The sequence below is a fragment of the Cygnus olor genome, chromosome 12 (genome assembly GCF_009769625.2).
Source record: "Cygnus olor isolate bCygOlo1 chromosome 12, bCygOlo1.pri.v2, whole genome shotgun sequence".
NCBI classification, from domain to species: domain Eukaryota; kingdom Metazoa; phylum Chordata; class Aves; order Anseriformes; family Anatidae; genus Cygnus; species Cygnus olor.
The window spans coordinates 13,925,392-13,951,291 of record NC_049180.1 but is presented as its reverse complement, the minus strand read 5'-3'; the positions used below and the strand labels follow the sequence as shown (position 1 = coordinate 13,951,291).

The 25,900-nt window shown below is 44.9% G+C and overlaps 1 protein-coding gene across 2 annotated transcripts; it reads right to left on the bottom strand.

Annotated features, from left to right (window-relative positions):
- Positions 1 to 27: 27 nt before the first annotated feature.
- HSF4 (heat shock transcription factor 4) lies at positions 28 to 25,815 on the bottom strand. Of its 2 annotated transcripts, none has more exons than XM_040570749.1 (13): positions 25,209 to 25,815; positions 22,089 to 22,197; positions 21,157 to 21,284; positions 19,469 to 19,593; positions 16,711 to 16,786; positions 15,320 to 15,384; positions 12,897 to 12,990; positions 12,010 to 12,134; positions 9,564 to 9,782; positions 7,548 to 7,653; positions 6,432 to 6,497; positions 5,170 to 5,257; positions 28 to 4,235 (listed from the first exon to the last, which is right to left on the bottom strand). In XM_040570749.1, the coding sequence occupies exons 1-13, from the start codon at positions 25,329 to 25,331 to the stop codon at positions 4,039 to 4,041; spliced, it is 1,521 nt and encodes a 506-aa protein (XP_040426683.1). In that variant the 5' UTR covers positions 25,332 to 25,815; the 3' UTR covers positions 28 to 4,038. The 2 variants fall into 2 exon arrangements, with proteins under 2 accessions (XP_040426683.1, XP_040426684.1); XM_040570750.1 differs by having other exon boundaries at positions 4,106 to 4,235; positions 5,170 to 5,276.
- Between the last annotated feature and the right edge of the window lie 85 nt (positions 25,816 to 25,900).

Genomic DNA, 25,900 nt, shown 5'->3' with positions numbered 1-25,900 from the left:
TATTCATAGACATTATAATTGCTTATGCAAAAATAGATGTGGAAATAGCATCCATGCATGGAAAACATGTTTTTACCTTCTAGGGCAATCTGTGGTGAAACATCTACTTATGTCTGCCATTTTCCTTATTTTTCCGTGTGATACATGTCTCAGGATCTGGATTTCAAATATAAAAATAGCCAGCCAGTCAGTAGTAGACAGTTTTGCTATTAATAAGCAGACCAAAGGAATTCTCTTTCATTAGCTTCTCTTTTATTTTCCCGTGGCAGTTTTGTGCCAAACTGAAATGGAAGACGACAGCAGTGACTCCTGAACTGGCTTCTCTCTCCTTCCTTCTCCTTGCTCCCCCACCCCACCTTTTTTTTCTTTCCTTCTGCCCCTTCTGTAGTAGAAAACAGGTTTGTGCTAAAGTGTCTTCACAAGAATCTTCTCTTTATAAAGCTGTAAATTATTCCAACAAAATTTGTGATCTGCTTCCCTTCTCTGACAGAAGGATGGATAAGCTCTACTTTGAGGCCGTTGCCTCACGTATTTTTGTGCTGTTTCCACAGTGCTATCAAAATGTATTTGTACATTGTGCATGCATAGAGGATTTTACATCACAGCGTGAACAGCAAGGTCAGCACGTGCAGGATGCAATTTCACTAAGCATGATCACCTTTTGCATTGCCTGCACGTGCAGTAGCCTGGTGCGGGGCTCCTGACTGCCTGTGCTGGTGCTGAGCCCCCTCAAACACGGGGCCTCAGCTCCAGGGCTCATGCCTTTGACACCTCTGTCAGCACAGGCTAAAATTGTGCTGGGCATCGCACAGGGGACCTGTCACAGCCAGCCTCATCGCCAGGTCAGGATGGGAGAAGAGCACGGTGACCCGTTTTTAGATACTGGTCCAACAGTACCACATTGCTGAGCTCAAGAGAGCAGAGCAGTGAACTGCAGACTCACAGTAAGATGAGGAAACCCACCTTCTTGTTGAGCTATCACATCAAGTTTGCATCTTTTACTGTCCTGACATTGCCTATTTTACTAAGATGAAATAAGCAGGAAGGAGCCTATTATCAAATCTCACTGAACCAAACAAATGAACAAAAAAGAGAAACCATTTATAAACAAAGGATTTACAAAAAGTAATTCCAAGAATGAAGTTTGAGCTTTTATTATCACTGAAAGCAAGAAAAAAATGATTCAAAATTGCTGGTCAGATTTCAGGAACTATAGATTTCTTTACTCTGAGCCTGACCTTATGTCAAATATACCCACACTGACCAGCACTTTTGACTAAAAAATTCAGCTGCTTGCTAGCTTGACATGCTAGGTCTCTCCAGCTCCTGTTTTTTAACATAGATGATCTCAGTCCATCAGTGGGCCCTACTTTATCTCACAAATGAATCTCTTCAATTTCTGGAAGATACTTTCACTTACCAGGGAGGACTTGGGAAGGAGGAGAGGAGTAAGGGGTAGAGAGAAAGTAGTGAAAGAAATGCCAGAACAGGACTAAATGAGAAAAAGGAAACATATTTAATTAGTGTTTTCTGTAAAACTTTACAAATGTACAGCATAGTGCAAAAACACAGTCTCAGCACATCACCTTCAAGTAAAATTAACGATGTAAAAAGCCAAGGAACATAAGCCTGCTTCTTCACAGGAGTGGTTCTTAAATGCTGCTCCTGGAGGTTACCCACACTCCATCAATCTCCGATCTCATGTTTATAGCAGAGCAAAAAGCCTAAAGAAAAACCCAGGAACCATTCAGGAGTGGCTGCTCACAGCGAGTGCAGCCTGCCACTTAACCCTATAAAAATGCTGCAGTCTAAGATGGTGCCAGGCCCCCTCGATGACTGAGCTTCACCTTTGTCTGCTTACAAGTAGCTCTCCTAAGATGGTTCATTTTTCAACCACAACTAGACAATCCAGTAAGACACTCAAGCACACATCCAACTTCAGGCATATGATAGACTTGATAAAAATAAGGAAAACTGCTCAAAAGCTTGAAGTTACACATCTGCTTAAAATACCTTATTGAATCAATACATTCAGTGTTAACATTAAGGCAATCTAGCATCTGAAGGTTCAAAGAAGGATGTAAAACCTGAACAGGGATAACATACTCCATCAGGTGATAAGAGACACCAGAGAGTTTTCAATTTCCTTTGAGAAAAGAAGCAAACAGACTGCAACTCAACATGGTTTCCATTGCTGGAAATGACAAAATACAGTGGCAAATCGGCTGATCTAGATGAGCTTCCTAAGCACAAATCTGTCAAAAATGAAACCCTGTCCATGCTACACTCAAGACCATCATCTAAATACTAGGCCAGTGGGGGTTGCCAGAATTTTCCCTTAGTCCTGAACACAAAAAACAGTGGATGGAATTAATTCAGAAGCTCTCACAACATCACTTCTGCAAAGTCTGTACCACTATAGTGGTGACAGAGCTCCCAGCACGTGGTAGCTAGCTGGGAAAAAATGGGCTCAGAAGTGAGTGTTTCTGAACTGTTCACATCTGTTCACACACTGAAAAATGGATGGAGAAATGGGCTGTGACAGGGAAGTCCATTTAAAAATGCATCTATTATTAATGAGAATTTGAGCTTGCATTCATCCTACATTTTTGTGTGGATGTTGCTTGACCATTCTAGATGCTCAGAAATATGATTTAGTACATAGAATCATCATAGCAATGAAAGTTAGCAGAGCATTTCTTCAAATAACATTGGCATGGTTTATACTTCCCTGTCCAAGCCCTTAGAAGGCCTGAGTTAGGTGAATTTCCTGGGTCTAACTGCATTTGGGTAGCTTTCTTAAGGAAAAGCAACTCAATTAGAGGATACTGAGATAAATAATATGTTCTCATTAGAACTACAGCATAAAAAAACAAAGCTCTGCTTTGTTGAGAAACTCAGTTGTCAGAAACCACATGGAAGAGGAAGATTAATTCAACCTTTGGAGGCTGGTCTCAGATGCACAAAGGACAGAAGAAAAGTTAGTGGGACGCGGCGGACTAACCCCTCTGCCTCTGTCCTACACTGAGCAGGTACCTGCAGCTGAGAGTCCTTCTAAAAAGGGGCTCCGATCAATTAAACCGGTTCATCAGATTTCAAACATTAATAAACCAACAGGCACATCTTCAGGGGAAATAGAACAGGTCAAGGCCAAGGAAAAATATAATCGGACTGGACATGAAATACTCAGCCAGCATTAAAACCAGGACAGCGCCCTCTCAGTCCTGTTTGAAAATGGAAAACTGCGTGTACAGAAGAGTCTATCCCTTATTCTGTTCTAAAGAATGGAGTGCCCTGCCTTTACGTTAGAGAAAATAAATCGGGGGAAAAAACAACAACCCTCTCAACTCAGGATGGGATGTTTGTGGGGTCTGCAATGGTCTGTAGCTCCCCTGGGGCCAGAGACACATTCTTGGAGAGGTCACTCAGAAAACTATCTTCTGCACAATCTGAGGGATCTTCATTTTCCTAACTCATCCCGGGAAGATAAGGGAGAGGCACAAGCACATCCCATAAAAAACAGAAAAAGGATAATAAGAGAATAATTTTAGAGCATTGGTCTGGCACACAGAATTAATTTCCTACTTATAAAAAAAAAAAACGCATTCAGAAGGGTCATGAATCTCTTAGCTGATCTGTGCTGCCCCAGTAAAATCCAACAGTTTGCCATTGCAGACACTGATTGGGATTACTTTATTTTAGGATGTCCTTGATGGACTTTTAAGCTACTTGTCACCCAAATTTTCTTAGAAGGTTTGAAATTTGTAAAAGCATTTTCAAGAAAAACAGCTACCGAGTTCTTGCCCCAAATAGGAACAAGCACCAGGAGCAGCATTTTGTTTTAAAATCATTATCCTGGACAAACACTGAAATCCAGGGGCAGAGCAGGTAATGCAACAACTACTGACCATTTCCATCTAATCAAAAAGAAAGGTCACAACAACTCTTTTGTGGGTTTCTGAGTCACTTTTGTTTCTTTACATTCAAACCTGTGGATGCTTGGATGGGTGGGAGGGAGGTGATGTCTTGGAAGCTACATCACTGGTTGTTGTCAGTGGAAGAGCTCAGGTTTAAGGGGATATCCCCTTGGACGCCCACAGAGGACAGGTAGGAAGCCATATTTTCAGGGGGAACATAAAGAGATGAATTTTCAGGCAAGCTGATGATGTCACTTCCAAAGACGGACTGACGATCAGCGAGGAACTGCTGGGTGCTTTCAAGAACGACATCTTTCCCTAGGAATGCAAACAGATAACAAAAAGCTCAGTTTCTGGAAGGCATATTACCAGCCTTTATGGAAGGAGAACTGAAAAGTGGCAAACCACAGCTGCAACAGGAGGTGAAGGACCTCATTCAAGGCAAAAAGTGCTTGGAAACATTTGAATCAAACACAGACTCACTCCAAAGCCCATGAAAATCAGTGGGAGTCTCTGTGGGTTGCCTAGCTGGGTTCTGCCTGAATAGTGAGATGCCTCACAAGAGGTGAAAGAGGTATGACCAAATAGCTGGAGGCATGGAGAAGTGGGCAAGAGCAGCTTCTCTTCACCTTCACTCGAGAACTGTCTGTTTTTCCTTACCTTTGCAGGAGGAGACACCTGCTGATTGCCCCATTATTCCAGCATTGTACCACTGCATGGAAAAGAAAGGCTTTGCAAAGAGGGGATGCTCCCCTTGTGCATTTCAGCCCCAACCTGCTGAATAATTCTCTCCAGTATTGCTGGGCTTTAAAGCCTTTGTTGCTCATGCAAGATGCTGAGCTCAAGGCAGAGACTGGAAGTCCTTGAACTGTACTTTAAAACACTGGGGTGGGATCAGGTGGCTATGCACAAGAATAAGGCTCTCAAAAGCTTCTCTTCCAGGTCCAGCCCAGATAAATACACGTGAAAATAATAATATATCACTATTCCAAGACCAGGCAAACACTTCTAGATTCATACTTAAGGTCACTGATACACTTCATCAGTCACTAAGGGGGAGAAAGATCAGCTGAACATTTCCCTTCAGGTCTGGTGAAACTGAGAAATAAGCATTCCTCTGGCTGCTGGCAGCTATGAGATCATCTCTGCATCAGAAGCCAGAGGAAATACAGGACCCATACAGCTGCTGACGTGTTTAACACCCTAATTACATCCCTATTCCCACCTCTGCAAGAGCTGCCAGTGCTCCTACCTGGGCAGGCGTTGTTAAATGAAGGGTTGAACACTTTTGATGACAGCTCAGTTGCATTCTTCTCCAGATCCACCGTGAGTCGCTGCATCTTGATGCAAAAATATAAACTACAATGTACAATTATACAAAGACAGGGGAGCTTGTTAGAACTAGGCCACTTCTGAAAATCAGCACTTCATCAATGCTGCATTACATCCACCAGCAATGCCAGCTATCCTCCCAAACTCATCTGCACGTTGTAAAAACAGTCAGCAGCATGTGCTCAAGGGCAGATACATCTGACAGGGAGAGAGCTAATGGAGATGTAATCCTAGGGGCAGACTGCACCACGTGCTGTGAAATTCAGTGGACTCAAAGACTGAACTATTCAACGCTGCAGCAGCCTCTCAGCCTTTTTTTTTCATGCAATCCATTTTAAAAGAGACCTTGCTTCCAATCCTTGCTTCCAAGACTTGCAAATATTATCTGACCCTTTAGAGAATCTCCTTCCTAACCCTCAGGAAATGCAACAGCCTAGTAAATTCAAAATTATTAAATCAAAACCTAAAAAGGATAGTGTTATCATGAGGAATGTTTATAGAAATCTGGCACTTCATTAGAATAGAGTGCACTTGGCTTGCACTTCTGTAAAAGTGGCAGAAACATCCAAGTCTTTATCCCACACAGCTGGCAGTGAGGGCTTTGAAAAATCACCCCCAGTCAAACTGGGAAAAAAAAAAAGAAAGAAATCACTTTTATCTAATCATTATATGCTCCTTAGAAATGCCTGTTTCAATGTCAGTTCCAAACAAAACCCACCAAACTGAATTCCTCCTAGTTTCTTCTGTGTGGGTGCGTACAAGCTGCTGTTCTAATGACGTGTGGTTTTGCTGCTCCTGAAACGTACAGGGATGGCTTTGTTTTGTAAAGGCACAGTTTGTAAAGAACTTCAGCAAAAGGCACTTTATGAATCTATGGTATTATTAGGAAGTAACACCCAGACTGAGAGGGCCTGGAGCAGCCAGCTTCAATCAAGGACTCCAGGACATCATCAAAACCCGTCTCTTAAACCAGCTCTCTGGCTGAGTGGGAAAGACAGGTGAGAAGTACAAGGCAGCACCCTCAGCCTAACCCCAGGGGATGCTTTACTCACACTGCTTTACCACACTCTGCCCTCTGGCTATAAAGAAACTGAGCTTTCTTCAGTTAAGCTCAAGCTCTGCCTACAGGAAACGCTGCTTCATATTTACATTACTATTTTCTCAGAAATACATGTCTCTTACCGGGGACAGACTGGCTTCCATTTCAGCCAAATTCCACTCACTCATAGATAAATTGGGATTACAGACCTGTTGGGAGAAAAATACAATTAGGGCACTGAAAGGCGCACCAATTTTGTGAGAAGCCTGAGCAATCTGGGAAAAGCAGCTCTTGAGCTGGGGTACAGTTTTATGATTCATTCTCGCTCTTGTGGCGTTCAGTTGCACAGAGAGAGAAAAGTGTGCCAGTAACAGGAAAACACCTCCTAATAAGAAATAAGAAACAGAAACCAGCGGAGCCAGTGACAGAGCAGGCCATTAGAAAAGCTTTCTGTAAGGTCAAAATCAATCACACGTGCTTTGGAACTGGCTTTAAGTGAATAAGATCAATTTTTTAGGATTTTTCATCCCTGTTTATCCATGCAAGTTTACCGTGTGCCTGCATCTGAAGTGTCTTCTCAAAGGAGCATATCTTTGACAGATTCTTTCACTACATACAAAGTTATTTGATTACTGGCAAAAACCTTTCATATACTAACTGTATGCACAAGAGAGAGAGTGAAAGAGAATTCAATCTTTATGTATCTGCATACATACTTAAGAAAAAAAGCTACCATCCATTTCTAGACAAAATTGACCTGAGAACTGCAGACAAAAAGAGATCTTAGCAGAGAGAATTTGGCACTGGCTGCATTTCCCAGAATGTGAGGAAAAGGGGAAGGTAGTAGAGATGAGCACAATCTCAGAGTATCTAAGATGCAGAAAATGCAAAAAATAAACTAACCCGGCCAAAACAATTACCAAGCCAGCTAGAGACTCATAATAAACCTATCGTGTGTGGATGTGTTAGGTCTCATGATGTTACCTTTACCAAATGCACCGTTTTGTGCTCCTAAAAGTTTAAATATGTGCATTTCCACAAGAAATTTTCAAAGTATCATTTAAAGCCTGAAATCCTGCCATTTCCTATGAGCAGCTCAAAGAAGAGCTCTGTTTCTTTGGCAGCCTGGGACAGTTAAAGTGCCACACAAGGCTGCATAAGACTAAGCCTCATGGTCCATCTGTTTTACAGCCCAAAGGTACCGCTGGCTCCCTCTCAACTCTTCTCATTGCTGCCCGGGCAGAGGGGCTGGCACTCACGTCCAGGAGGCTGGCAGGCTCCAGGCCGTACTGCTGGCTCCGCAGCAGCAGCTGCACCCCTTCCAAACTCCAGTCGGTGCCCTCCAAGGGGTCTGAAATATCTGTTCTGAGAAAAGACAAGGGAAAACATTGCCACGCATGAGTCTTGCATAGATCCATAGAGAAAGCAGGACTGAGAAGCCTTCCTATGTGAATGTGTATGTTTAAAACACAATTAGAAAAACAAGAGTCCACTGTCAGCCCGGGTTTATGCCACTTCACTTGGATTAATCTCAGAAATATAACCCAAAAGAGCACACAGGAGACTGGGCTGATGGTCAATGAATGAGACTACTCCTCTCCTGGGTGATGTATGTGGTCTGGGGACGGACAGTCTGCACAAATCTCCTTAAGATTAGGAAAATTAAAGCTTTCCTTAAAGGAAATCCTTCTAGAGAGGAAGTTGGGATCCAGAACCAGCTACAAGCCCATCATCCTGAGTCCAAGATGGCTAAATTACTGTTAACTAATGGCTCTTAAGGGAGTGACTTCTACCAGCAGGCATGTACCTGAGACGTTCAGCTAAAGGAGCAACCATGAGACCCTGCTGTGTTTAATCCCCCAAAAGTATAAAAATTTCTCTTCAAATCCAGACTCTTTAAAATAAAAAAGAAGTGATTTTTCTTCTAACAAAATGTTTTTAAGCAGCCAATAGGATTCAGAAAGAGGAATTTGGTTCTCTGTAGGTCCCAAAGGAAACTACACACCTTTCTGATAACTTTTGTTTTGTTTTGCTTTGCTTTTTCCTCCCAATCCTCCTTACACCATATGCAGATGCCATCAAGAACATATTCTGTAGTTAACTGCCATTTCATCCACCATGCTTAATAACCCTGTGCTAATCCCCCTTGCAAGAGGGAATCATTCTCTCTGCCCTTCATATGCAAGATATTTACATGACCTGGCTTCAAAACAACAAAACTTCCGTTCCTTTGTAACAGACTTCTGCACTCAGTGAACACAAGCTCCCAGCTCTCCATCCCTGTGCGTGACCTCACTTGCTATTTCCTGATTTCAAGCCATGATTTTTATGAATTTTTATTTTTTTCCTTCATAAAGCCATGCTTTGGAGTGCCTAGCATTTTACTGAGCCTCTCCACTTAAAGGAGACGAGCCCAGCAAACCCAGCTAAGTTTCACAGGTTTTTACTCTCAGTCAGAGATGGGGAAGCTGCAATTTCTTGCAGTGTCAGCCTCCCAGTACCTCCCCAGAACCACATGGCCCATGGGATGGTGCCAAAGGGACTGGTTGCCCCCTGAAGGCAGATCTAGCACTGACTAAGGAGAGGCACCTTGGAAAGGTGACAGGAGATGCAAAGGGAGAGCAGACTAAAAAGAAGAGACCCTATCTGATTGCCCAGCATAGAATAGGAAAAGAAAGGGAGCAAGGGAGCAAAGGATTTCCTTCTTAAGCCCAAATCTAGGGCAAATTCTTTGCTGCCTTATCGCTTATATGCCTTACGATAGTGCAGATGATGGTGAACTGTCCTCTAACATCGCTGTCTGTGTATCGGTACGCCAGACACAAATATTTCTGTGAGAGTTTCTGTAACTGAAGACTCAGCAAGGCAAACGAGAGGCATCGTGAGCTATTGGGGATGTCATCGGGCCCAGTGGCCTACAAGTCAGCAGACACTGATGCTAGTCTGGGCTCCAGCTTTCACACGGCCCTGGGGCAAATGCCCCTCACTACAGAAAGCCTCTTCCTGTTCCTATGGCTGATGTGCATGCTCTGACAGCTCTCGCTCTACTGCGGCCTTCAAGCAAGTCATTCACAGGCCCCCTAACCCTGTGAACTGTCCCCTGGGCTTCAAGGGCCCCCTAAGCAGGTGCCACAGGGACAGGAAGGAGCTCACAAGGTTGCATGAGGTGACAAAATCAACCTCCTTCGACTTTTGTTGAATTACCCAACTCCCTGGTAATGGAAAGAGAGGGCCATGAAACACCCAGGGCCACAGCTCTCCCTTTCTCCCCTCACCTGTCCAGCAGTGCTCTTCTGCCTCTTCTCTCTGGCGGCTGTGAGGTCCCTGGTGGGACTGCACCACAGCTGCCTTTGCCTTCCAGCACAGACTGAACCATGGAGACTGGGAGCACGGGGGGCTCAGGGCAGGCCCGGCAGCCTGGCACGTCGGGCTCGGTGGTGGCTTTCATTCCAGGGCTCACTGGCTCTTCCTTGATCAGCATGAGGCACTTCTCCCTGTATCAGAGACAAGACTTAGCACTACACATGTCTGCTCCACAAAGGCCTCGATCTACTGGGAAGGGCAATAGCATGAGGGCTTGTCTCCCCTTCTCAAACTGCCCCGTGAAGTCTTTCCATTCCCCAGACAGGCAAATAAACTCTCCCAGCAACCCTGTTTTCCCTTTTGCAATCTCCAAGGCAGGTCAATGCTGGTGGAAAATCTCCAAGGAGCATGGGATCAGCAGCTATATTTTACCAAGCTTCCAGCATGTGCATGCACAGGGCTCTGTTGTAGTGAAGCAGGTTTTTGGGGCACAGCCAGAAGCAGTAGACAAACACAAGCTTGGAAGACTGAAACTACCAGATCAAGGCTGGGCATCCACCCACAGAAGTGCTAGAAGGGGCCCATCCTGGGGTCCCTTTTACAGCAGAGCTGTAAAGAGGCATATCAGAAACATGCTCAGCTGGAATACTTTCACTCACTTCATCCGTCATGGCTATAATCAATTTACTCCATTAGATTGTCTTGCAAATATGGAAAATACACTTTCCTGTGTTCATCATTCATCAGAAAAGTTAGACTTGATACAGGTAAATGGTCACTGGGCTAGAGAGGGACCCAAGAAAAGTAGAAGCCTCCACCCTAAAGACAGGAAGGGGATCAGAAAGACCTCCCCATGCTGGGGTTAGTACTGGACCAGAAAGCTCCCTAAAGATCCCAGTGACACAGGAGAGGATCTTGTGGCCTGGCAGCATTTGGGACAGAGGCTATTAAGATTTGACAGGCCCAGCCAGATCTTTTACTTTTTTGGAAGCAGAGGTTTGCCTTTTTTCAGTGGGAGAAGCACTCCATGTTACTCCTAGAAGGACATGTTATATCAAAGGTTTGAACATTCCAATTTTGTGTATAAAAATCTACCCTGTGACACCTATAGGAAACTTTACAGTTCCCTGAGAATCTGCACAACTGGAGCCAAAATGACAATGGCATGCAGATAAAGAGGCACTGTGCGCAGGAAGCCACGTTGAGAAAATATTTTACAGCACTTATGGACTAGCTTTGCTGCAAGACAACACGTGGACATGTCCCACATGTGGGAGGTATGCGACACTACAAAGCCCTCCGGGGCGTTTTTTTTTAGATCATCTTTTCATCTTATGAATCCTAAACTCCTACCAGAAGCTCGTGTTGATTTAGCAAGTACCACACTCCTGAACTCATTATGGCTCAGATTCTCTTCACGAGCCATGCAGACAGCACAGATCAGAGGCCACCAGGTGGCACTCAGTAATTAGCTGAATTAAGCAAATTGAAGATAATATTAAAAAAATTTCTGCTTTAGAAATGGCTTTCAGCATGCTTTTTTTTTTTAACTGGAGCTCTTTATATGCTTCGAGCTAATTTTATGACTGTGGTTTCAATTATTAGGTAGATTTACAGACAATTTCTAGGGTATAGCTGCCTTGCCTCTACGCCTGAGAAACTGTTTCCATGATTCATCTGTCTACTTACTTTCCACTGACATAGTTGTAGCTATTCTGCTGCTAGCCCTAAGTACACTGAATGTGCGTGGCAGGAAGAGATAAGCACTAAAATACCTCTGCATTCAATTCTTAAGTTACTGGGACCTTTTCACAGAAAAGTTGTCAAACATCGGAAGTTGTGATGCAACCTTTCTGTTCTCATTAGCAGAAAGATGTACAGTTTGATTCTGTTTTTTCTTTGTCAAAGAAAAGAGAAAACTTCCTCTCTTTCTCTCAACAAACCCAACAAATTTGGTATCTCATTCTTTGAGAAAGTCCAGACAGTCACTGTCTTGAGAACAAAAATATAAAGAAACATGGAATACTTCCCAAGGAAGGGAGTGGAAGTTCTCAGCATGAAACCCATGACTTTGTTTTAAAAGTCATGCTGTTATTAACCCTACCTAGTTCTGAAAATCTGACTCACATTCCAAACTGGAGGTCTTTTAAAGACGTTTAGATGTAGAGCTTAGTGATATGGTTTAGTGGTTTAGTGGAGGACTTGTTAGTGTTAGGTCACAGGTTGGACTAGGTGATCTTGGAGGTCTCTTCCAACCTAGATGATTCTGTGATTCTGTGAAAAGTATTCCATTCCATCACGTCTATAGAATTTTGCACCTCAGACACAAACTTGTAGAATTACAGCGAGGAAACACTCTTGTGAAGTTACTCTTGTCCACGCCCAATTCTGCCCGTTTTCAAACCCAAAGATGTTTACCTGTCGTTATCAGAAGGGGACTGCATATTTATTATGTTAGATGGTGATGTTTCAGTAACATCAGATATGATGGGTCCTCCAACAATTGCAGGGCTGTTTAAGCAAGAGGCAGGTTCTGTCGATGGCTAAGAGGAAAGCAAAAATAATACAGATTTATCCTTCTGCGGTGGTAAAGAGCACTAATAAGTCAGCTGGTTCTCCACTTGCCCAAGAAGGGGGAGAGGCAGCTTACTGATTTGTAAGAGAAAACTTTTCACCCAGCCCCATCCTCCAAAAGTCCTGCCCAACAGTTCTGGATGGTAGCGTGCAGTCTCTCCTGGAACCCTGTCTGAAAGTACTGCCATCCTATCCCCTTACTTGCTACAGGGCCGCAGCTCACTGGAAAAAAGCAGCCCAAATTATCACTGATTTCTGTGGCAACAGGCAAAGTACAGGGCCCTATCTCAGGGAGTTTACCCACTGTGCCCTTGAGTCCTCCCTGTACAGGAAAGTAGAAAGCTCTTAGCTACTGTACAACCTTATAAGTTCCTCTGGTCTCTCCTCTAACCACACAGAGGTGCAGGTGTAAAACAAGCATTGTGACTGAAGTGTCACCTACTGAGAGGTTTTACCGTGCCTGACATTTTGCCTAGACTGCTCAGCTCTTATACTGTGCCAGCCACAGACTATGGCAGCACGAGCGTGTGCAAGCACCGTCTCTCCCTGGAAATGAGGAGCTAAAGGAATAATAAATGTCACTCCGCTTTGCAGACCTCTTCTCTTCTCTTCTTCACTGCCAGACTCTTGCCAAACTCTTTACTCTGAAGTCCTTATTATTGCCTCAAACATTTTCCTCCCACCCTTGGCCAAAGAAATTCCCCAAAGCCCAGAGGCTGGAGTAAACCTACCGACTGTATGAAATAGGGGTCGTGGAGGGGGTCCGTAGGCAAATGTCGGCTGAACTTGGACACTTGTGCCAACCCATTGTCGAGCATCAGAGGCCTGTGAAGAGAAACAAGAGGTTTGTTTTCCCAGCGTGTACTGACTGACTGGTCAATGACTGCTCAGAAAAGAAACATCTTTCGGCCAAGGGTTGTTTCCCCTGGTTACTGTGTTTTTCCTCAGGTGTAAGGTATGCTCTTGTTCAGTGTTACACAGAAGGAAGGGAAGCAGCAGTCTTGGAGGAGGTCACCATTAAAAAGGGTCTTTAACAGCCATGCAGAGAAGAGAGGATCTGGGTTTTCTAGATCTTACTTGAAAGAGGCAAGTCAAATAACATACATCGAGCACTACTTGTTTCCCAGATAAGGTGACAATACCTGGACTCACAATCAAAAAAAAAAAGTTTTAGTAAAAACCTGAAACCAGCAGAAGCCTCAAAATGGCACTGCCCTTCCTCATGCTTGTTTTTGTGATGGAGATGTTACCAACACTGCAATACAGTCCCAGAGAAACTGGGAACTGGTGCATTCTGCTTCACACCCACTGTTGTTACTGCTGTGCTGATTCTGTAAAGCAGCCTAGCACATCCCTCTCCTCCTCCCACTGACCCACAGTCAGGAAAAGCATCCTCAGTGTCCATTTAGAAGACAGCACTTTGGCTGAGGGCATCAGGGAAAGTCAACAGGTTTTTTCTATAGTCATATCTAACAGGTGTGATGGAAAAACATCCTAGCTCCCTTCATCCTACAGACGCTGGAAATAGGTACGTTGGGAGAAATTATGGGTTTGCTCAGACTGCAATTAGATCCCACAGCAAAGGGATTATACATTATACAGCAGGACTCATGCTGATTAACAGTCTTCTTCTATCCCATGACATTAACAAAAGATAAAGAATGAGAAAGAATATTTGAATCATCCCGACACTGACCTTGTTATGGCATAAGCTACTCTTTAGCACAAACCAAGGTATCATAGCCGGCCCTGTGACAATTACTTCGCAAGTGTCCAGCTCCCTGCTCCATGAGCAACAAATGAATCTCCCTATCCAACATTTGTTACCAAAATACTTTGGTGCCTAACCCATCTAACAGCCTCCCAGGTCAGGCGTGCCTGCAGGACCTACTGATCAAGCCATCCTGTCCAAATCTACCAGCTGGCAGTCCTCTGGTCTGTGCCCAGCTGCTCTGGGCTGCATGATACAACTTTCTGGTGGAATTTAAAAGGGAAGCAGGAAAGCAAGACTGTGAAAGATAAAGCACTAAAGGTGCAGATATAGACATAAGAACTAAGGTGCCTTGAGGACAGCCCTTCACGCTTCCAAGGAAGCAGAAACTCAATTAACAGGTACAACACTGTGCAAATTGCAGCGGGGTTGTATCAGCAGGATCCCTCTCTATAAGGAGGCCAATATATTTGCTGTGCAAGTAGTTCTGTGCTCTTCTGCTCCTTTCAGCCCAGTCTCTCACTAATGATTTGCTTTTTTTCCCCACAGCAGTGGTCTATGACATTTCTTGGGCTGCAAAGCCCTTGCAGGGAGGGCATGGCACTGACCATGGAAATCAGAGATCAAATCTAGCATCTCATTTCTCTGCTTCCCCACTCTACAGGAAGAAAATCTCTTCGCTCATGTACCTCAATGAGCCAGAGCAGTTGATGTTCTCCCCTTGAACCTCCTTCTTTGCTACCATTCTCTGAGCAGTGTATATCCCTTCCAGAAGGCTTGGTAGAGGGGATAGGCAGAGGTGAGCATATCCAGCTTACTTGTACAGACAGACTACAGGTTCCTTCATCAAATCCTGTTTCCTTTACAATCCTGACATGAAGTTTCAGCAAAGAATGAGGACACTGATTAAAGAAAATCAACCCCCTAGAGCAGCCATTCTTGGGATGTCTCCTTTGAGGCACGGAGAAGTTTCTGACTTGCCTAAGGCCACAAAGTAATAAAGGTGGAACTGGAGGCAGGTTCCTGAAGGTCACCAAGCCTGTGTCAGATACACACCTCGTTCAGTGACTGTGGGTCAAATAAAAGGTGCCTGTGGTCTGGCTGGCCCCAGCCCTGCTCCTGCTGATGACAAGTGGCAAAACTGGTGCCTATGGGACCAGCACTGGGGTCCTGCCCTTTCTCCTCCCACTGAGTGTTCCCATCTCCCATCCCGCACTGTATTCCCCAAATAAAGGTCACGAGCTGACACGGTGCTTCTCTAAAGACCACTGAATGGGGCATGTCAGCAGGTCTGACTCGGCAGTTCAGCCCATTCATTCCCCATTACCATGGTGCCCTGGTCCGGTGACCGCCTGCCTGGCCGAGCTGAGCTTGTGCTTTTAGCGAGGGGGCAGCATTATGCACCCGTCAGTGAGCGTGTGTGCACCACACAAGGGTACTTACAGCTTCCTCTTTATCCCAGCGCCACTGGGGTTTGATTGGAGCTGGCCAAACAGAAACTGAATCAGCTGTCAGGAGAGATCACAATCCGGTGTTAATCAGCAGAGTGATTCAGCACTCCTCGCTCTCACCTCACACATTCCTCCCTCCTGACACCACCCCGAAGCTGGGAGCAGCCATGAAATATGGGAACCAAACTGCAGGAGGTACCGGAGCCTGAAACAGGACTCTCGAATGAGTACAGCCCATTGAGTGAAGGTGGCTAGATGCACACTCTCAGTGCTTGCTCTCTCCACTCCTGTGCATGCAGAACTCCAACGAGCCCTATCCAACCTGGGAACACGACTGTGAAGTACCCAACCAAACCTGGATTTAGACTTGGCCTTCGTAAAAGTTTTCAGAGCCCTTTATAAGAGGCTTTAGAAAATCTAATAAAGACTTTGCAAGTTAAAACGGAAACTTTCTAGGGGAGACCCTGGATGGGGGTCTCAGCTCTTTTGGTTGAGTTTTTCAGCCCTGTGAAGGTCAGTGTTGATAAAACCAGACAATAAACACGATGCAGTATGGCTTTGAAGAGGAATCATTTAGCAACATATTCCCAGGTCAGCTTGAGCTCTGCTTTGACCTCCTAACAAAGAGAGCATTATTATTATATACCACAGCTGCCTCTTACTCATTGCTAAATGTAACAAAATGGGGTTGCATAAATGCCCCTACAATGAGTGGTGTGGCTGGTCCAGCCTCAGAGCTGGAGGAAGCTTTGACAGCCTCATGCACTTCTATCCAGTCCTATGACTGTGATGCCACGTGATGGTCAGAACATGGCTCTCAGAGGGACCGGGAAATGTGATGTGCTCAGTCACATCAGCACCATCTGGGAATCACTGGAGAGGCCTCTTCTGTTCAGGTCATGGTAGAGATTAAGGGAGGTGGCTCCCTTAAAATGCCACAGTTGCTGGAGGTTCCCCCTGGGGAAATGGCTAGCCAGTTCTGCGGCCTCCGTGCTGGCAGCATGGGGAGGCTCCTCTGTTGTACGGAAGAAAAGGAAAGGTTAGGGAAGCCCTAAGGCATTGGTACCACCACAACAAGGATGGTCTCATACAGGGCATTCAGTGAAAGCTGTGCTCTCTTGCTCAGGGCTTGGACAGAAAAGTGATTACTAACATCACAGCATGGACTGACAGGTAAATTAAAATCTTTTGCTCTAGGGTATGATCTATGCTTTGTTAATGACCATTGCCCATAGGACAAGCAGGAGCATCATGCAATTAGAAAGAAAGGGAAAATACATATACTGTAGTATCACAGTGTGGAGAAGATTATGGGACAAGACAAATCAGAGGAGGACATACATTGTGCAGTACAAGTGAGTTTCGAGTTTATACAATCACTACCTTGTTGATCACCTTCTGCTGCTGTGAGTGGTTCTGCCGGAGAGAAACAACTTCCCGCCAAAGAACTTCATTTTGCCTGAAAGTGAAACAGAAACTTTCTTTTAGCACAGAAATATTCCAACAGCCCATGGTGCTGCTATGATACACAGTAGGCCCAACCCGGTAAAGTTTGTCTCTCTTTGGGACCGTTGCAGCACTTGGCACTTTCCAGATATCCCACCCAGGGTCACAGGATTGCTTTCCTTGTTTTTCCTCCATTTCAGAACTACAGAGCAAAGCTTGGAGGAGAAACAAATAAAGAGAAGCCAGCATATATAGGGGAGGGTAATGGGAGGACACACGTTTGGTTTGGGTGGAACGTTTAGGCCAAACTCAGAATTTCAACAGGGTCAAATTTGTGATTTTGAAAGATTTGGATCATCAAGACTGTTCTTCCTGCTGGGGCAAAGAAAGCCCAGCCTCTCTACTACTGCTCCCAAAGACCAAGAGATCCTAAGTATAGAGAGTGTGTATTCTGTGTATTCTGCCTGCTCGGACCTCATGCATGTGGAGGTACAAAGGCATGTTTGGGAGTCACCAGAGTAGCTAAAGGGATGCTTTCACATCCGAGAGCCTTGAACTAGGATGCATGTAGTGACTTTATCAGTGGGAGTCACTGATTTCATCCAGCACATTTTACGTCCAGCTTGCAATTGCACAGAGCATATATAGGCCTAGGTTTCTGTCTGCAAATGCAGCACCCAGGGGAGTTATGGGCTGCCTTGAACATTCAGCCCCAGGAGGTGGGATGAGGGAGATGCAGCGTTTATTTGCTGTGCTGCCTCCAGATCTGGAATCCAGCCAAGTCTGTGCTGCAAAAGGTTTTGCCAGTGAATTTATCTCAAGAGTGTATGGATGTACCAAAACTGACAGGCCAGCAAAACCTCCCACATATGTGCAATTTATAAAGCCTTTTGCTACATATCCTTTAGGTGGTAATACTCTTTATTGCCACTGTACCTGGATTTCACAATGTGATTTCACACATATGCTAAGCGTGGAAGGCATTTGTCCTGGTTTCAGCTAGGATAGAGTTAATTTTCCTCCTAGTAGCTGGTAGGGTGCTATGTTTTGGATTAGGATGAGAAGACTGTTGATAACATGCTGATGTTTTAATTGTTGCAGAGCAGTGCTTACACCAAGCCAAGGACTTTCCAGCTTCTCTCTCTGTCCTGCCAACAGGCAGGCTGGGAGTGCAGCAGGAGCTGGGAGGGGACAGACCCAGGACAGCTGACCCAAACTGGCCAAAGGGGTATTCCATACCATATGACATCATGCTAAACAATATATAGGGGTGGCTAGCCAGGGTGGGGGCGGCCAGCTGCTCAGGGATAGGCTGGGCATCGGTCAGCAGGTGATGAGCAATGGCATTGTGCATCACTTGTTTTGTACACATTATTATTATTATTATTATTATTATTATTATTATTATTTTCCTGTCTTAATAAACTGTCTTTATCTCAACCCACAGGCTTCACTTTCCCGTTTCTCTCCCCCATCCCGGAGAGGGAGGGGAGAGGGTGAGCAAATGGCTGTGTGGTGCTTAGCTGCCGGCCAGGTTAAACCACAACAGCATTAAAAACTGAGGAAGGATTAAAATATTTAGCTATTGCACTTAAGGTGCTGGACTGCAATGAAGTTTTTCAGTATCTGATGTTCTCTCAAGGTCTAGGATGTCAGGTTCATCTAACGATACATGAATCTCAGCTTTCATTATAAAAAAAGCTTCTGAGTCCTGTTGTTTAAAGAAGAAATGAAAAAAAAATCTAAGTGTTTTATAAGAATTAAAATTCTGGATGCAAATAAAAACCTCTCCAGATGTATGATTTATAAAATGCTATCCATTTACTAAATTCCTAGTGACCATGTCTGACTCAGAAAATCCCAGTCTCAGACAGCTGGAGGGTCAGGTGACTGCATGCAAGTAGTACTGCATATGCCTGTCTTGCTCTTACACAACAATTTTGGCCTTGTCAGAAGACAGTCTTCAGAGAGAGAGGGGTCCAATGATCTAAACTACAGCCACTCTAGTATTCTTATATTCTTTAGGTCAGGCCTATATTTTGGATGTTGAGGATGACAGATATATTTCTGACTTTTAAACAGTTGAATAGAGTACCACTGCAAATCTGCCACTGCTTTCTCTCCTAGGGGTGAGAAAGAGTTACATACCTCTTTTTACCATCATTTCTATCTGGAGGAAACACAGTTATCTAAGTCCCCAGAATATACATATACTTCCTGTGTGGCCTTCTCTGTGCTCACCTCATCTATAAAGGGAAAATATGGATGTCTACCTTCCACAGAAGACAGAGAGGCTGAGGATTAATTTGCATTTTGTACCTCATCGGGAACTCTGCACAGAAATCCTACATGTTGTCGTGTCAACAGATCTAGTCCCTATGACTAAAACGAAGGTCAGCTGTTTAGATACATCAGGCGCTAGCACAACAGTCTTAAGATATATGCCTGCGTCAGCATTTGCTCTGTTCATGCTTACTGCTAAGAGGATATATAAATAACAAAAACTCATGTTTTCAAAGTTAGGACGAAAATATTTAAGCAAAGAGGAGATTCTTAGTCAAAGATTGCTCTGACTCAGTATATGCTCCCTGGGAGGGAGGTGTGTAAGGCTCCTCCTTTCAAGCATTCCCCAAGACCAACATCTCTCGAGAAGCAAATGCCCGAAAAGAAGCAGCCTGAGTAGGATTCAACTCACTGCTTCATGTCCTGAACTTGACACTCCATGTTCTCCTGCTGACTTCTCAGTATCTGTACTTCATATAGCAACCTGCTGAGGTCCTCCTGGCGCATCTTGGTCTCCTCACTTTTCACTACTGACACCTGAGGAAGAAAAAGTCCAAAGTGGATTTTACCAACACAGGAAGGGCTGTGGACAGACACAGTCATTGCTGTGGCTTGAGTGCAGGACTTCTACCAGCCAGGCTCTGATGTGCTGAAATACTGGGACAGGCAATACATTCACAAGTGTCTAGGTATTACTGCATGGGCCAACGGAATAAAATACAGAAAAGAGCAGGAAAAATGCTTTCATACAGAGGGTTGGAAGCAGGATATTCTCCACTAGGGATGTATTTCAAGTCAACTCGGAAAAAATGGCATTGTGAGGAACAGGGAAGAATTGAACTAGGTCATTTGATTAATTATTTCCTTTTAATCTATAGAGATCCTGAATTCAGTCTTGTGCTTTACAGAAATAAACCTGAGGAACTGTTTCAAATTGATATATTACGCTTGGATTTCCAGAATGCTTTTGCTGAATTTCCTTTCCGAAGTCAATGTGCTAATTCAGTAAGAGAACAATTCTTTAGGGGAAGGTTAATAACCTGTTAAAAGGTAGCAAGCAGACGGCAGGAGTAGGTTACCACTTCTAAAACAACAAGAGATGAGTGTTGGGAGACCCAGGAGATATGTTGTACTTATCTAGAAAAGGGGATAATGATTCAAAACCAGAGAGTGGTGCAAAGCAAGCCTGGCTGTGCAGCACTATACAAAGATCTCATGACACTAAGCAATGCAGAGAAAAATCCAACAAACAAACCAAAACCAAAACCATAACCAACCAAAAGAAAAACTGATGAAAATCAATCCCAGGTTAGAAACCAGATCACAAGGTGATCTTGCAGTTATGCTGAGCAGTCTACAGCATGCCAGCCCGTGGTCCAAGAGCAAACAAGTATTTTAGGTATCATGAAGAGAACAAAGCAGTTGTGGTGATAGAAATCCATGTAATGACCACGTCTTAATTATAGGGCTGTTCTGGTCAATCTCCCCAAAAAAACAGATGTAGGAGCGTTAGGTGCAGGGTGGAGAGCCACAGTGACAGGCACAAAAAGGCTCTTGCTTGGGAAGAAGCATGGCATTTTCTGCTCGAGACATCTGAGGTACAGGACGCAAGTATTCACTACTTCTCTCCTAGCAGAAAGCCAAGGGAAAACCAAATTAAAAGAGACAACAGATTTAAAAATGAACCAAGGGAGTTACATCTCTACACAGAGTGTTAATTAAGTTTTGGGGCATACTGTTAAGAGATGTTTTGACATCCCAAATGTCTGGGTGTTTCAGAAACCACCACATGGCTCTTCTGGAACCTTCTGGAAGGGGTTGGGGGGCACTGCTGCTGTCTCAGCCTTCCCGCCTTGAGCCTTCCTGCCACAGCCTTTAAAGCACCATTTGAGAGGCTCACTGGATGTTTTGATGTCCCCAATGTTCGGGTGTTTCAAAAACTACCACACAGCCTTTCTGGAACCTTCTGGAAGGGTAGGGTCACTGCTGCTGCCTCAGCTTTCCCGCCTTGAGCCTTCCCGCCTCAGCCCTTAAGGCACCAGTTGAGGGGCTCTCAAGGGGGCCCCACCCTGCGTGTCCCTCCACCCGGCATCCCCTCACCTTCCTCTTGATGTGCTCCAGGAGGTGCTCGTGGCCCTGCAGGAAGCAGAGGTGCTGGAACTCAGTGTCGTCCCGCTCGGGCTTGACGAGCCCCCCTTGCTCGATGTTCACCACCTTCCTGAAGCCATCTGCGTAGAGAGCATGTGGGTGAAGGGCCAATAGACCAAGGCCCTCCTCCCTGCCTCCTGCCCCGTCAAAGGTGATGGAAATCTACTTTGGATACTTCTCTGAAGTCCTAAAAGGCTTTCTACGCCACTAAACTGCCTTAGAACTGGCCTCATATTTACAACACTGCTATTGTATGCTTAAATAGCAAAGAGAAAACTTTACCAAGGAACTTAGTGAATTAGTCATCAATAGAAAACTGTACTTCTGAAAACTATCAGAAAAGAACCAAGTTTAATACAAATATGGTCTAGATGTGGCTGACAGCTACACCTAAATCTCCATTAAGGGATGAAAATGCCTCATTAGCGAGGTTTGCAGGGAGAAATACTGCCTGTTCTTAGTTCAGCAATAGGGCCGGGAGAACGGATAAGCTCTGGGCATACTACACTCAAGAAAAGCAGTTTCTGAAGGAGATTTCACAGTATCAGGCTGCTAGATAAAGTCCCATACAGCATGAAATAGTAAAGAAATAATAATGGGTGATCAAATTGATGGAAGGGAAGCAGAAAACCCAGTAGCTGAAATTTCTTAGCCACAGTTTATGATTGAATCTAGCAGAAATTTCATATACAAGGACATTGCTCTCCTGGGATCTAAGTGAAAGGTCCTCTTTGGCAAAATCTATAACATATACGTGTATATGTGAACTCTCAGCATTTCTGTCTACAGTTCTCTTCCATGCTTCCTGTACTACCCCAGCTTTCTACCACTCTCCCCGTGTCTTGTGGGACCCACGTCACCTAGGAAGTGGAGTTTGAACTTACACATGTTCAGCTGCCGGACGAAACTGGCCATGTTGTTGTGTTTGAAATACTTGGGCAGCACCTCTTTGGCAAACCGTCCTTGGTCAAACACATGGAAGCTGGTGCCATTCTGCAAAGGCGAGAAGGATCGGGGAAGTCAGAAGAATGCCCTGACCACAAGGGGAGACCAGGAGGAGGTGATTCCCTTGAGTCCTACAGCAGGACTAGTCATGCTCTGAATTGTCACCTTGAAGGTGTGAAGATTGACAACAACTTTTAGTGAATGATGTGCTCCTTTCAGTCCTTGTACAGTCAGTCCTCTATGACTGTGTTTCTGATCCTTTTTGAATTAGCTTTGCCACTGCTTGATTCAAGGCCTCAGATGAGAGAAAGAAACTACAGACATTTACATCCAAAATGCTCGTAGCTCATGATTGCTGCCTCTTCTTGTGTGGGCCTCATAGAAAGACTGGTGTCCGAAGAAGGTCATGGAAAGTGGAAATTACCATCACAATCCCTCAATCTGCTTGCACAGGTCTGACCCATCTGCTTCAGAGCACAACAGTCCTTGAGGGAGCACTGCCCAGAGACATGGCACAAGAAACACAGCAAGGCAAGACAGCAAATCATCCCTGGAGATACTGCACTGATGCAGAAGCTCTACAGACCTTCTCCTGGTTATTTTTGAAACATACAGCCACAAATGCAACCCCAAACTTGGCTGAACGTAGCATACAAGTTGTAACAGTCATGCTTTACAGCTCAAGCTAGCAACATGCATTTTAACTGGATAAAAGATCATCTTTTAGGTTGCATCACCAGGAGTTGTGATTGCAAAACAACACAAACCAGACTGGGATCACTGACAGGGGCAGGCACGCTGCAGCTCATGTGCTTTCCTTGCTGGCCTGTGAGAAACAGTGCACTGAAGCTGTCCCAAAACGTTTTGCAAACAAAAATCCACATGACCTTTTCAAGGGACAGAAGAATTGGCAATTAATTTTCATCTGCAATTGACACTTAGAAACAGCCTTTTCTGAATCCCTGACCTTAACAGCATCAGTGTCTCCAGTATATGGGGACAGGGGGACTTCCTTAAATCTCATCTCTGCTCTGGATGGATGGGGGCAGCCAGGGGAGTTTGGAAGAACCATGATATCAAACGTGGAGTTTGGGGTGCACATAACATTTTGTAAACTTGCAGAGAACCATATCTTCTAGGGGCTTACATTGGCTTTGCTTGTGTAGAGAGCAAGAGCTGCTAAGAGCTGCCTGGGGAGCCTGTGCAGCCTAAGCCCATCACTGCTTCAGGGAAGGACGGGCAAGATGCAGAGACCTCTGCCAGGGAAAAGGCAGCAACAGATATTTGAGCTGGATTTACCAACTCAGCTGCAGCTGAGTTTTAAGGGACGGCTAGCTAAAGATGCCAGGGTGTGTGTGGTGTTGGCAGAGCCCAGCATAGCCACCGTCACCCTCCTGCTGTGTCCGGTGTCATTACCTGCAGCCAAGTGATGTGTCAGCTCGGGGGTTGTTTCACATCGGACTGGTTTTGGAGAGAGGAGGAGAGTGGAAAGGCCCTACAGGCAAAGAGACTTTGGAGATGCTGCGTGTTCACTGACACACTGTGCATGTGCCAGCATGTTCCCATACAGCAGCCGTGCCCTGGTGGCCTTACATCGTAAGAGCACAAGCTGGGAGACACTTCAACAGTCTTCTCTGCCCAAGGCAAAACTGTCTCTACAGCCTGTCAGCCTTGGCAGATGCTCATCTTACCTGGTCTTGGCAGAGCCATGGGCCACAGACCCTCTGCCCTGCCCAGGCAAACTACCCCAGGGATTTCCTAGAAGTTTTTCCTAACTGAATCTTCCACTTCAAAAATTAACGTCATTACTTCTTGTCCCATCCGGCACGGACAGAAGGCAGACTTTTCTTTTTAACCTTAAACCAGCCTTTACTGTACATATAAAGCATTACCATGTTTCCTCTCCATCTCTGCTCCTTCAGGCTATAAGACCCACAGTTTACTCAGTTGCTCTTTACACATCCTATTTACCAAGAGCTCTGATTACGTCCAGAAATCTCAGACACACACAACTCCTCAGCTCCAACACCACTGATGGGTAGAAGAGGAGGATGCAACATGGGAGCCTTAGAATCTAAAAGCTTTGCCCAAGCAGGTAGCTGTAAGGCTGCAGGAAAGCAGAGCATAGTGTGGGAGGTGAGAAATAACTCTCAACCTAACTACAACATGTGGAATAATGTGCATGTAACAGAGGAGCTATTTATACATGTTAGATAATCTTTGCTAGTTTGAAAGTCCTTGTTCTAAACACACGGTACGAAAACTTAGGGGTTCTGGGAGGTATGGACATGCAATACCAGCTTTAGAAAGCAACCATTCCCTTGGATAAAAATGTAGCTTAAATTCCATCCCAAGTTTTGTTTGAAAACTGTATTGGACAAAAACACATGGCAAAAAGACTGCTTTAGACTTTTTTTCTCCCTTTAAATCTCCTCTTGTTATAGATTCTTATTTTTGGAGAACAAGTTTATGCACACAACTTCTCTAAGTCCCTGCTGAAGACAAATCATGACATTATTTGCAGCAAGTCTTACTCAGGTCAAAAATACAGTGTGGTTTCAAAATGCTGTACCAGGGGGACAGATAAATCATTTTTATTCTCTGATTTCACTCAGTATATTAAAACCTCTGTGACAAATAAGAAGCCAAAACAAAGCAATCTATCACTAAGGAGCCATACAGACAAAACACACCACAACCATCACACAGGCTAGATGAAAAGTTGAGTAAAGCCCTTGCAAAATGCTAAATAATTTAAGGGGCCAATCTGAGATCTGGTTAAGCCATAGGCTTCAGATTGCGGTCTGAAGGCTGGCTGTGGCAATTTGCTGCCTACTTCCAAGGCACTTGTGAGAGGCTGCTAAGAAACCCTGGTGAAGTAACACAAACATCAGCTAAATTCTTTAAGGGCTCTGCATCTTTCCTAGAAAACTTTGGGGACCACAGATTGAAGCAAGGTGGAAAACTTTTCACTCTTAAGGAGCCTGGATTTTTATAGGGTTCAGTTCTAGACACCTTTTAAGGCACTTCAAGTGGCAACCGGCACTCGCTGCACTTACCGTACTCCAGCAGATGAGATGGTTTGTTTCGGGATCTTCCACCAGCGTCCAGAGCTTGGTGAGGAAGGCTGGCACATTGCTGGAGTACCCATCCATCACCAGAGAGCTGGGTGAATCCTGCATAGCTTTGCAGTGTCCCAGCTATACTAACCCCATCGCTGTCAGCGTGCCTGTCTCCCTGCACACGTGTGCGTCCGACAGAGAACAAACCACTGAATTTTATCCCGGGCTAGTGGAAAGTAGGCTCCCAGGGAGTCACATCAGCAGTGCTGCTCGCACTCTTAAAAACTCAGCACAATGCGATGGCATCACCAGCCCCAGAGAACAATACACAGAATGAAAATGCACTGCAGCCGATCTCACAGAGCTGTGAATAAATACGCAGCATCATGCAGAGGGAACACGTGCCACACACCTTGCGCTGGGAGGTTTGCAAGTCACCAGTGTGAATCCACCTGCTGAGAGCCTGTGGGATGCCCGGCACAGCAGCGTCAGGTTTGTCAAAGCACTTGACGTGTTGTTTTGGAATATTCTTGCCCCAAAAGCCGGCCAGCACAGATGAACAAGGCCTGGCCAGACCTCAGGGCTGCACATCGCTGGCAAGGTTTTGAAAAGTCTAACCGTACGTTGGCTTGGCTACAGATCTCATGTTATTTGCCAGGAGAAACGATTTGGCTCTTCAGTGAGATGAG